The sequence below is a fragment of the Musca domestica genome, unplaced genomic scaffold (genome assembly GCF_030504385.1).
Source record: "Musca domestica strain aabys unplaced genomic scaffold, Musca_domestica.polishedcontigs.V.1.1 1, whole genome shotgun sequence".
NCBI classification, from domain to species: Eukaryota; Metazoa; Arthropoda; class Insecta; order Diptera; family Muscidae; genus Musca; species Musca domestica.
The window spans coordinates 45,182,541-45,195,831 of record NW_026712114.1 but is presented as its reverse complement, the minus strand read 5'-3'; the positions used below and the strand labels follow the sequence as shown (position 1 = coordinate 45,195,831).

At 33.1% G+C, this 13,291-nt stretch overlaps 1 protein-coding gene across 1 annotated transcript; it reads right to left on the bottom strand.

Annotated features, from left to right (window-relative positions):
* Window positions 1-5,140: 5,140 nt before the first annotated feature.
* On the bottom strand, window positions 5,141-13,213 carry LOC131802815 (ras GTPase-activating protein-binding protein 2-like). Its single transcript, XM_059123467.1, has 4 exons — window positions 12,964-13,213; window positions 9,494-11,510; window positions 9,130-9,380; window positions 5,141-6,981 (listed from the first exon to the last, which is right to left on the bottom strand). Exons 2-4 carry the CDS (start codon window positions 11,292-11,294, stop codon window positions 6,580-6,582), a joined length of 2,454 nt encoding a protein of 817 aa, XP_058979450.1. The 5' UTR covers window positions 11,295-11,510; window positions 12,964-13,213; the 3' UTR covers window positions 5,141-6,579.
* Window positions 13,214-13,291: the final 78 nt, after the last annotated feature.

Sequence of the window (13,291 nt, the reverse complement as noted above, 5' to 3'; positions counted from 1 at the left end):
ATAAAAAGAAAATTATGAGTTGTTTTCATTGCGAAAAGGGTGACATAATTGAGCAATATGAGGTCCTGTTTCGACTCCAGAGGTTAGAGGTTCTGTAAAAAATGATTATCACGAGATCTGAAAACATAATTTACAAAGAAGAGGGAGACTGAAATAAAAATCAGCAAAAAATGAAAATGAAACCCCCTCACTTATAACGTTGTAAGGCACTGTAAATTTGATAGAGATATTGTATTGTATATTTGGAGAGGAAAAGAAAATGTTTGGTTATGTGGGAGAAATCTACATTTTGTCAAGCCCTACGCGTGTTGTATATAAATCTGCAAAGAACGTTTTTTATGGATTTCGAAATCAGAAGTGATTTATAAACTAGAAATTATCGAAAGGAAGAGACTTTTTTACCTCTCTATTAAGGGAACATTCTAAAAACCTAACAAGAATCCAAGAACTGAGTCACGTAATCCCTGAACATAGAAGACAACATTGATAAGGGTGTTAGAGACTTTGTCAACACCCTTTGCAGTCGCTTCATATGTCCTTTTACTAGTAGTTACAAGTGGTGTGATGGACCACTAAACAAAGCGATGAAAAAACCACTAAATCATCTTATAACAAAGAGAGTAGGACAGAGCAAAACTTCAACATGTATGATTTTCTAAAATACGTTAAGGGAATTCTTTAGCGGATTTCGGTGGTGCAATGGGAAACAGCCTAACATAAAAAGAGAAGTTAAGTCAATTGATTTCATTTTTTTTTGATTGACACTTATTAATGCTAAGAATTCCTGAAGAAAAAAACATATAAAAACGGGCTTAATGTACTCATTATCTGCAAAAACTACACAGGTAAGAACTATGTTTTCGATGGAGGCATGCCTAAAAACCGGAAGTGAAAACCTACGAATGTGACAACTTAGTTATCATAATAAGGGTTAAGAAAACACTTCTCCAGCAGTTTTGAACGTGACGCCGGCGGAACTCGCCATCGCATGTCAGACCATGCGAAGCTACGTACAGTGGAAAACTCGCTGGTCTCAACCCAATGCTTTTGCAACACGAAAATTCGATAACACGAGGATCGTTATTTCTAACAGAGTAATTTCGCCTCTGGCTGATCTGCACATATATGCATTCAAGTTATTTTTACAAGTTGATATATCGTTTTGGCGTCAGGGTTTTTAGCAATCATAAAGACAGGATAACTAGTTTAAGCCTGGGTGCAGAGATCACTTAACCGGAAAGAATATAAAATCAAAACCGACGTCGTTCTAAATTGCAAAAGTCACTAATGTGTCTATGTGGTATAAAATTAATTAGAAAGCCGAAGAACTGACTGGGAAAGGTTTAGTCTCCGGACAAAGCCGTCACCCTTTTGTTGCCCCCGCCTTAACTAGTATTTCATAATCCCCGCTCAAATAAAAGAAAACGCGTTTACAATTTGGCTTATTGTTTTTATTCGTTTCGCTTTTCATGAATTATTTTTTTTTAGAATATTTTAATCTTACTCCATCTGTAATTTTAAAAAATACGAATGCAGATATATTATTTAAAGTAAATTTATTAAAATTATGACAAACTATACAGAAACGAAGTATGGAGTACTTTTTAAAACAGAAGAGTTTTCCAGATAGATTAGCTTTAAAAATTAAATTCTAAGGTAATGTTGTTTTTTTTTATTATTTCAGTTTTGAACTTTAAATTCTTGTGTTTTAGTTTTTATTAAAAATTGTTTTTTCTGTTACCAACCTGCTGTGTTTTTCATTTGTTTTTTTATTATTTAAAGTAAATCTAAGAATTTGTCGTACTCTTATTTTTTTCATTGATTTAAATAAAAAAAATATGTTTGTATTTAGTGAATTGGGATTTTATTTCTTAAATATTTCTTTTATATATAGTAGATTTTCTTAAGCTTACATTAAATATTATTTTTTATCATTGTTGTTTTAAATTTTCATTTTTTTTATTAAATGAACTACATTCTTGAGTGGTGGTAGCTTGAAAAAACAGACTTTAATTAAAATTGAACAAAAAAATATTGAGAAACAATGTCTAAGTTTTATGAACTTGACTGTGTTTTTATAAAATTAATGTTTTGTGTTTTATAATTTCTTGTAACGCATGAGCAGGATTTTTCTGTAAAACAATTTTTTAAAACTTAAGGATGGAAATCGTAATTAAACATTTAAGAAAATTCACCAGTTTCATTAAAAAGTTACACGGGCGAAACAAAATAATTGTTTCAAAATTTAGGGGATAACGAAGTGTGTATTGGAAAAAGAAAATATGAATAAATTTTAAAAAATTGTGAAATGTTGTGATTATACCTTGAGAGAAATAACACTGAATCATACAAATGTTATAACATGCATTTTAACCTTATTTTGGTTATTATATTTTTGTATCGCTGTGATTATGAAATACCAAAAAGGCTGTAATCATGCATTGCCACTGGTAGATATGACTCATAAGACAGAAATAAGTAACTATTATTATTATTGGAGAAAAAAGTTCAAATTGGTTTATTAAACAAACCTTCCGTATTGGGCCACGTATGTAAGTAACTATTAATTCAGAATAAGGTGGACTATAGGTTAGGTTCTTCGTAATCGCTCTACTCGAAGACCTGCATGTCCATTGTGTTCACCCTGACAGGAAATTTGACTAGGTGGACTATAAGTATTTGGCGAACTAATTAAAACTGCAATTGTTTTATGGTACCCATGCCTCATTTCTTAATAGCATATAACTAATAGAATATATGACAACAGTTTTGGTTTACATCTACCTGACATTAATTTGCTTTAAGCGGCATATAGTGCATTAAGAGTTGTACATTTTCTTGCTCCAGCTGAGTAAAAAACCGCATCGCCTTCGTAAGTTTAGAATTTTTTGTTTAGAAAGTTTAGAATTTTTTGTACTCAATGTATGAATCTTTTCTTTCTTATGAATCTTTTTCTTGGTAGTAAATATTTAAAAGCATACCCCTTCCCGTGTATTCAATTTATTTGCGTTCGGTAGATTTGTAACTCACAAATCTAGTTCCTCGCTTCACCCCATTATTGGCGGATTCCTTCCCTTTTAGTGTGATTCAGTAAGAAGTTACAAAAAAAGAAAGATTTGTTTCTATTATGTTCATGTTTTTTATGATTGTACTGAATTAACAGAATTTAACATTACAAAGCTGGTTCATAAAATAGTCACTATCGTGTATTACATGAGATAATACATTGTGGAGTAGTACAGTCCTGTTGTCATTTCTTGAAGCAGTCTTGTGCGCATGGGCGAGGTTCCATTAAAAAAGAATAAATTATGAAAAAACAAATGCTACACCAAAATGTTGAGTCAAGTCGATTTTTCATTTAGCTTAGACTTAAAAGAAAATCGAAAAAGCGGTAGATAGGCGAAGTTCTGAGAAAATATTCATTATCATTATCCTATTTAGACAAGTCTACATGCATTTTTCATGTCCGTATATTGAAAAAGAATCTGACTGGTGTTATGACAACTTCCTTTGTTTTTCTCGACTATCATCCTTACTTCTGCCACTTGTATTCATTGTTTCCCATGTGTCCATGTTTGTATATACATTCATAAATCATTTATATATTTTTGTATTTACTAAGTATATGTGGATTTTTAATATTTTTTCCATTGAAACAATATTTTCGGAAAATGTTCGAAATTAACACAAAGTAAGAACACCTGTATAGCATTAGTTATTTATTGATTTGCAACCTGGAAACCAATTCACAAGCAACATGAGCGGAATGACTGCGAATAATGTTAACAAACTACCTTTTGCATTATCAACATATTGGAAATAATTAGTCATTACGTAGAATCTTGAAAGCGAGTAAAATTACTTTCCTCGATAACAAATATTGAGTATATTCGCCATTTTTTTTATTGATTTGCAACGTTTAAAAACGTGTACGTGTCCGACTACAAATCTGAAGGTTGCAAGTTGATTGCCGATAGCGGACAAAATATAAAAATGGAATGTTTGATGTTACGCAGCAAAGTACCTATCAATAGTTTCACCAAATATGCCTAATGAGCCGCTTAGCCAACGGCGAAACGCGTCGCATAGTGGTGAGTGTGTGATAGCATCTATCTGACTTTCCTTTTCACTGGAAATTTCAGATCATGAGCTCGTCTCGAAAGAAGAATAAACAAAAAAAAAAAAAAAAAAAAAAAAAACGACTGAATTATACAAAACGAAGTCGAATGTTCTGTGACTGATGCTGGATAGATGCATATTCTACCCAAAGTACGACGATGACCAATGGAATTGAGCAGGACACCGATTGCAAACAACATAGGTAAATACTAGATTTTCATATTTTGGTTAAGAATTGCGCCAGTATTACATGGTGGAAAAGTGTATTAACATGGTATAAAAAAGTGTTTATGATTAGTCACTTTAGTTATTTAATTATACATGGTGCTTCTTCAAATAATTTTTGGACGATGTTTATTGGGCTGGAACATCTCGGAAACAGATGCGATTGCAAACTGTCTAACGGTGCACAGTAAACAATCGTTATTGTAAGAAAAGAAAACTGCGCCTTAAAATGGAGCCACAAAAGCATACCCAAATTACTTGGCGGGGTGGCAAGGCAACTCGAGCTTTTTTCACAACCAAATTTCGAAAGTTAACAAATTCATTATGTTTCGTTCTCCCATAAGAGGAAAAGCTCTAGGAGTATTCAGAAAAATTACAAATATCTAAAATAGAAGAATTAGAAATATGACCAAGGCAAAGTGCAATGTCAAACCGTTTTACGTTAAATTACACTTACACTTAATTGTAAGACATTAGTTTTGCGCCAAAATTATAGTTCCCTTTATTTCTCTAGATCAGTCTGTATATCATTACATTTTGGCATTATGAAGTGTTTGTCACTCGTCTTAGGCGGCGTATAATTAATTGTTTAATGAATTTTGCTTTTAACAAAGCAACTCTGGCGATGGCATATTTCAAAACTACCTTTATATTGTAAGTCGTTTTTTTTTTGTACTACTGCTTCCAAATTTTGTAGCAGTAAGTTTTTAAATATATGTTTTTAAATTTAAACGGTCTTTGAGTTCCCAAATCTATTTTCTCATCTTCCCTTTTAGTTAGTGAAAAAATATATAAATTATATTTTAATTACATCATGTTTTTGTGTATTTGTTGTTTTTTTTTTTCTTTCTTTAAAAGTAAAAAATAAAAATTTATAAATTAAAAATGTTATTATTAAATAAAAATAATTTCATTTCAATATCATTTTATAAAAAAAGAAGATAAATTTAAACAGGTTTTCATTAAATTAATGATACTACATTTTGTTTCCTTTAAAAATGAGAGCTTGATTGAAATATTAGTTATATATTTTGTATAAGAGTAGAGGAGAGTGTACGAATGAGAAGGACAATACAATTTTATTTTTAATTTAAGGCGCCGCCGAGGTTTTCTCTCGTACTCTTAATAAATAGCTTTAAAAAAGCTCTTAGTCTTTGAGTGTGTTGTTGTTTCGAAAAAAAAAATGAGAAAGATATTGAATTTAGAAAACAAAATAAGTTTAACAATAATTTAGAATTATGTACTTAAACAAAAAAAATATAAAATATTTCATTTTCGATTTTCTTCTTTTTAGATACAAAAAATAAAGAAATGATTGTGTGTTTTAGCGTTTTATGAAATTTTTGTTTAGAGGTTTTAAATGGATGGCGGAATGAAACGATAAATCATTAAACAACAGGTTTTTCTATAGTTTTTTGTCTTAAAACAAAAAATCTTATATCCGAAAAAAATTACTTTTTTGCAAGAACATCTTTTCGTGAACACCTCTTTGGCCTACGTAATTTCTATTTTTGAAACATACAATAAACTAAAAACTCAATACATACGGTGTACAAAATACACAAATTATCTTTTCTTTAGATAGAAATGCCGCATAGACAATGAACCAATGGGCAAATATTTTTTTGAAAGGGTAAACTACTTCATTTTCGCCAATATTTAAGTAATAACAAAAAATTATTTCAATATTACTTAATAATTTGCGCATTTTGTGTTGACAATTTAATTTTAGAGATTTTTAGTTTATCTTTTCGTTGCAGAGTTTCTTATAAAACCAACAATTTGGCGGAGGGACAGCGTGCATACAAAAGGCAGCTTGGGCAAATCAAAACAAAGAATACACAAGAAAATACTTTGTATTATTAATTTTAAATAAAATTCTTAAAATACTAATGTAAAATATTTAAATAAAAAGGAACGCTAAAAGTCGCTTACGCGTATATCTTATAAAGATTACGTTTAATAAAAGCTGTACTATCCCTCCGTTGCGTTCGTTGATCATAAAGAAGAATGCCCACAAAAAGTTTGCAGATACTGTGATTTCTAATGAGGCGGAGGAGCTGCTGCTGTTGACGATGTTACAATTGTTGTACCGGCTGGAGCATAACAATTCATTGGACGAGGTGTCGTTGTGTTTGTAGCTGCTGTGGGTACTGCAACTGTTGGTGGTGGAGGTGGTTGTAATGATGGTGGTGGTGGAGCTGGATTTTGTGGATGATAAAAGAATATTAATGGTTAGCGTCTTACACCATAACTGTTTCCTTGTGTCTGTGAATTATTTCCACCACGCATTTGTGATCCGCTTCCACCATTTGAAGTACGATTATCGTTGCGATTAAAAGCACCACCCATGCGAGGACCGGCACCGCCGCCACCGCTAGATCCACCACGTGACATGCTGCTGTTGTTACCAACACTATTGCCACGCATCATGCTACCACCTCCACTGCCGGAATTCGAAAGAGAACGTGATGGGGGTCCACCACTAGACATATTACGCTGGTTATTGTTCATGTTATTCATTCCACTGCCACCCATATTTTGGCGTGGTGGCATATCGTTGGTACGCGCTCTAGGTTTTTTCTCTTCAACGTTCAATTTTTGTCCATCCGGAGAGTTGTCCGGAAAGTATAGGGGCTGTAATTTTATAATAAAAAAATATTTTATTGGCACATTAGAAATACAAGAAATAAATAAATAGCACAAGAAAAAAAAATGCGTCCTACAAATAAAGGGGCTGTAATTTGTATGAAATGAAATAGTATTCTTATTACGTTTGATGTCGTCGTTGGGCGACATAGCTCACGAAACATTTATCAATAGGACTCCATTGTTAAATATTGTTTCCTTAGCCCATTAACGCCGGCTCCGTTATTTGTGGAAAAAAATGTTGAAACTTAGTGGAGAATGCCATAATGTCACTCATATTCCGCGCACAAAAATTCAGCCCCCTATCTCTACCCCTTGCTCGTGCAGGGTGTGGTGCGTTTTCGCACCCGTCGGCGTTACTGAGTACAATTTTAGTACTAGAAAATGTTTTAATAAATTAATAGCATTGTAAAGGAAAATACATGAATTAAGTTCGCACATATGGTTAACCGAAAATACTTTTCTTTGTAAAAAAAAGTACCCATTAGCGCCGACGGGTGCGAAAACGCACAACACGTATATACGCAAAGACGTTTATATGCACAATTTTGAAAATTTTATGAGTTAAATATAGGGCAAAGGGCTACCGATCCATACCAATACATATTTAAAATATATTATTTTTCTATGTGTTTTCTTTGTATAATAGGGTTATTTTTTGCTTGGTTATTTTGTGGGAAAACCTGCACTTGTGACGTCTGATGAAATAACAGCCAAAGTCAAATAAATATACCCATCCATCTACTATCTATACCAAGAAACAGAAAAGCGATATCAAATATGAAACCGTTTCTATGCATGCTAAAAAACACCTCTATTTTTGGTGCGTTTTCGCACCCGTCGGCGTTAATGGGTTAATCTTATGAAGAATTATAGTTCAATTATAATTATCAGGTATGTCTCAAAATCGAATCGGAACGTTTGAATAGTAGTGGAAATTCCGAAAAATATTCTGTTTAAAAGAGTTTTTTTTTGTGCGAAAAGAGAGTTAATTCTGTAAAGCCCAATGCTGGGATTTTAGATTGTTTCTGTAATTGAAGTCCAAAGTAATGAACACAACATTAAAAATATACGCCGTAGGATTTGATGACATGCTTCGTCCTACCCTACAGCCGTGCGAACATTTTAAGAAAAAGTTTAGTTGTTTTAACTTATAAAAAAATAGAAAAATTTCCAAAATAAATATTTCACAAAAGAATAATTTTTGTTGGGAGAAAAAACTGGTTTCAAGAAAAATTATGTGGCAACACTTTTTCGTCAAATGAGAAACAATGAATATTTTCCTTATTATTTCAAATATAAAGATAAGAAATGTAAATTTAAATGCTAATTTGTTATTTACACATTTTTATTACTTGAAAGTATTTTAAAAGTGTCCAAAAATTATAAGTTTCCATAAAAACATAACTTGCAAAATCAAAAGTGGTTTTAAACCAAAAAAAAAAATAGTTTTCACAAAATTTACAACGACCTTTTCTCGTATTGTAACACCATTCGTAATGGTAATTTGCTTCATTAGTGCCACAACATACCGTTTTGAGTTCAAAAGCAAATATGGCTATCATTTTATTTGTATTTTAAGCGCCTATATTATTTACGAAATAGTCCATGGATATTAATATGGTGAAATTAACATATATTTAAAAACAATTCTAAATTTTAATGGGCGTATTAAACGCTGACTTTTTTTTCAATGTTAGAAATTTAAGAAAGGAATTGTTAATACAAGGACTGCAAACCGGTTCCGAAACGAATCGGAATTGAACCGACCCGTAATTTGCTATATGAACCGAACCGTGAACCAAATCATTGTCTAAAAAAATCTTTTAAACCAAACCAAAACCATATTTCAATTTAAAAAGAAAATGATTCGGTTAAACAAGTTAAAATCCCATGATCAAGCATATTTTTACTATAAATATGTTAAAAATAATAATAATTTCAATATACCGACACTAGATTGAATGCTTATCTATAACAACATTAAGATTTTAATAAATATAAGTTTAAACATGAATACTAGGCTTCGATTATATGTTGTACAACTGGTACCCTGTAATTCTTCATTGTAAGTTGCTTCAATAGTGTGAAAGTTGATTAATATATATACATATGAATATATATTTATTTACTTACACAATTAGCCAGGCAATTTTGTACCGCTTCGGGATCGCTGTATGTAATAAAACCATAATTTAATGGATTTCTACCACCAGGGAGGATTTTGCCGCTACTCTTAGACAAAATTCTTAGATCAACTACAGAACCAAACTGACTGAATAAAGACTTTAGTTCTTCCTCGGATGCGTGATGGGGAATGTTGCCCAAGAAAAGTTGTTGGTTATCGCCAAATTGTTGGGAATTGCTAGTACGACGTTGATCAAAATCTGGGGAAAATACATATTTTACCATAACTAAATGCTTAAAAATTTTATATTGGAATCAAACTGTAATAGAATTAGGTTTGGAAAATGTGATCCAGGTTATATATTTTATCTACCTTTATTGAATCCTTTTGTATTTCCTCGTTGGGGCAATGGTCCAGCAATTTGTCCATTATTATTATCTTGGCGAATAGAAGGTCCATTATCACTATTACGATTGCTGTAAACTGACATCGAAGTGGTGGAATTAGCCGACTGAGAATATGAACTAGAATTAATGGATGACGCATTATTTCCATACATACTACTGCCACCAACAGATTGTTGTTGCTGCTGTTGAATCTGCTGTTGCTGTTGCATGGCAGCATTAACAAAACTACTGGGCGAGGAAGATGACGATTTAAATAGATTGGCATACGTTTTGGGTTCGTTTTGCTGTTGCTGTTGTTGTTTAGCCGCTTCATATTTCTCTTGTTGCTGCTGTTCGTTGATAGTCTTAAAGTCTTCAACTACTGGAGCTGGTGTGGGAGGTTCAAGCACTGTGTTTGGCGATGATGAAACAGTTTGGCCACTGGCAACAACATTAGCGGCCGTGTTAGGGCGAGTTTGTAGCTCAGACACCGTTGCAGGCGAAGCAGAAACAGTGTTTGCTTGATTAGCTGTCAATGATTCGTCCGTATCAGTTAGATTTGTAACAGAGGAAAGAGGCGTTTGAGTTTGCTGTTGCTGATGTTGTATAGATTGCTGTTGTGGAGGTTGAGAGGGTGTGTTTTGTAGTGGAGTCTGTTGTTGCATTGGTGTTGGTATCTGCTGTTGCTGTTGTGGCGGTTGTGATTGCTGTTGTTGTGGAAGGATATGTGATTGAATGATAGGTGACTGTTGGTAGTTTTGCATAGCGGCACTTCCAGTTGTTTGTTGCAAAGCGGTAGTAGTTGTACCACTTGCTACAGGCACACCAGCGACACCAACAGGAGTTTGAGCATTAAGAACGGGTGTATTTCCCACTGAAACTACACCTGTAGCTTGTGGTACAACAGGTGAAGGTGTTTGATTGGCTAATTGCGGCTGGGCTGCAGCGACTGCCTGTGGCATGGTTGATATTATTTCATCATGGGAAACAACTCCATTTAACTGCTGAGCAACTCCACCAGCATTAGTTTGCACAGTCTGTTGTTGTGGTGGAACGCCGGTAGCATTAGTGAAATTTGTCGCAGCCATTGGAACAGGAGCTACACCGGTAGCAGGTTGCAAAACTGTAATAGGGCGACCACTTGCAGTTGGCAACGAGTAGTAAACAGGAGGTGTTGGTTGCTGTGGCAATACGCCTCCTCCAGTGCCGCCAGACAAAACCTGGCCCGCCAGTGGTTGCTGTTCGTTTGTAGTATTCACAGCTTGACCAGACTGGTCGTTAGTAGCGTTTGTTGCAACAACGGTTTGCACTTGCGGGGGCAACTGTTGCTGTTGGTCATGTTCTTCGTCATTTTCAGAACGAGATTCGCCATCGGCCTCTTCATCCGAGTACATGTCTTGATAACGGAAGATATCGTTGTGCACATAATAATTCTTAGGTGACTGGGCTGCCAAAACAAAAGTTTGGGTGAAACGACGCATTGGCTGGCCATCATTAGACAATTCTCCGGTAACTTGAACAACAACACCATTGCCCAGCGTAGCCTGAGCATCTACTTGACTGATTTTAGCATGACAATCGTGAAAGTTTAATTGTTGGATTCGATTGTGAATATTCTTCTGACCAACAACAAGAGTTGATTCTCCATGTATAAACGAAGAATTGTTAGTGTAGAAACGGTGTAAATGATTTGGAGCCTTATTCAACAATGTATAGTACTGACGGACAAATTCACGTCCAACCGATTGTGGCGATGGTTGTTGGGGTTGAGTTGCATCCATTACCATTTCGTTTTGTTGTATCTCGCTTACACAGACTTGTACTACAGTCTTAATTTTTGGTGGTAGTAAGTGTATTTTTGTTTTTGCTTATTGTGAAAATTGATTAAAAAATAGCGCCAAATAGCAACTTTTCAATGAAGAACTTGGTGATAACGTGTACTTTTTCTATTACAATTGTTTAAAAATTACTTGATCATCCGTTGACGATTCAATTTTTTGACACTAAAAAAGTAAAAAAGTAATATTATTGTTAAGCGAATAAGTATATGAACGAGATTAATGTTTTTCCCCTATTATATTGGGATCATAAGCTATACTGAAAATATAAAATAAGACATGTAATACGTATTTAGTTCTTCAAAAAATAAAGTTTTGGTATGGAAAAGGATCATTAATAAAAAAGGAAATGGATTTTGACTGGATTTTAAAAAATACTTTATTGATTATAACACTTAGTAATATGTAACTTAATATTTTTCAGAGCATTTCACACTCAATTTAATTTTGTGAAATAGGGAGAATTCAGTCAGAATTCACTGTAATTTAATCCTACAAACAAACTAATCTGTTTATTGCATACCTTATTGGTACGAACATAAAAAAATGCTGAGAAAACCAATTTATGGTTTTGTTTGATTCTACAATTTCCTTGTCCAAACAAGGGGTAAAAGTAATATTTAACCTCACTTTACATTATTAAAAAGGAATATATTATTGCAGCCCAATGTATAGTTCCAAAGGAATAATGCAATAATAAATCTTATTTTATTCAGAACATACCAAAGAGTCGTTCATTTTATTATATTTTCGCTGTGGTCATCAAAAGTAGAAAGAAGTCAAAGAAAAAGTGATTTCAGGAAAGTTCGTATATACATATTTGGGGAATTAAGGTATGCAATAAACAGATAAGTTTGTTTATTCAAGAGGGAAAGACATTTCTGCCTAAATCAAACTTAAACTCATGTTTACGTTGTACGAGAAAGAATAAGCATTTCTCAAGGGATTCGATATTATACTGATATTGCTTTTCTTTGTGCTAAAAAACTGAGACAAAAATGATACCTATCTATTTCAAATTAATTTATGATGGCAAGTATGGTCCTTTACCATTTCTGGTAAACTTCACAAAATTACCAGGGACTGACTCTTGATTTTCCCATACATAACAAATCCAAAAGAGATGTAATAGATCCAACTTTTAAAAAAAATTCTAGTTTCAAAAGCACGCCTTAGAAGGTCACTGTTCAACCTCAAAAGGCGACGGCGCACCGGTTGATATAATTGGCTACAAAAATTGAAATAGAAACACACATATGAAACAACAACAAAAGACAAGCCAAAAAAAAAAAAAACAGAAAGAAAAATCACGCAAATGGCTCCCACCAAATTTTTTGTAGTTTTTTTTAACTTTTATAAGTTAAAGGGAATATAACATAAAAATATAACGAATGAAGACAAAGAGAAATCCAAAATACGTTTTTGTTAGACTACAACAAACAGTTGAATTACCGATTTTAGGTTAGGTTTAGCCGGAAAAAATTTACTTTAAATTTCTGCAAAATGTATGAAAATCACACAATTACAACAAAGGAAACAAGTGCCGCATGGCTTTCTTAAGCGGCCAGTCCCGTAAATACATATGGTGGAAAAAGAAACACACAAAATACTTTCTTACCAATATCCAGTTAAATAAAGCACTTTGTTGTATTATTGCTTGTTTTTTTTTAAGATTCTTCGTTTTGTTGGGGGAGAAATGCTAAGGCTGCAATTTTTTATATTTGGATGGTAGATAGTTAAAGGATGTTGTGTCCAAAGATTTTTCCAGTTGCTTTTTATTTCGCCCTTTCGACACACACAGCTAGCTAACCAAAGTGATGATAAATGCCCCCGTCGTTTACTTGATTTTGTTTCTTTTGCAAGATAATTTAAAAGCTATGTTTTAGTTTCGTTAATTGTTTTCAAACGAATTTTGTAATCTTATTAAAAAAATAGAAATTATTTTT

What these genes read in the sequence shown, in the direction of transcription:
- LOC131802815 (XM_059123467.1), bottom strand. Translation starts at nt 11,294, where the DNA reads ATGGTAATGGATGCAACTCAACCCCAACAACCATCGCCACAATCGGTT. An exon ending in TACAAAAGGATTCAATAAAG is followed by an intron (nt 9,381 to 9,493) that starts GTAGATAAAATA and finishes TATTTTCCCCAG; the next exon opens with ATTTTGATCAACGTCGTACT. An exon ending in AAAATTGCCTGGCTAATTGT is followed by an intron (nt 6,982 to 9,129) that starts GTAAGTAAATAA and finishes ATAAAATTACAG; the next exon opens with CCCCTATACTTTCCGGACAA.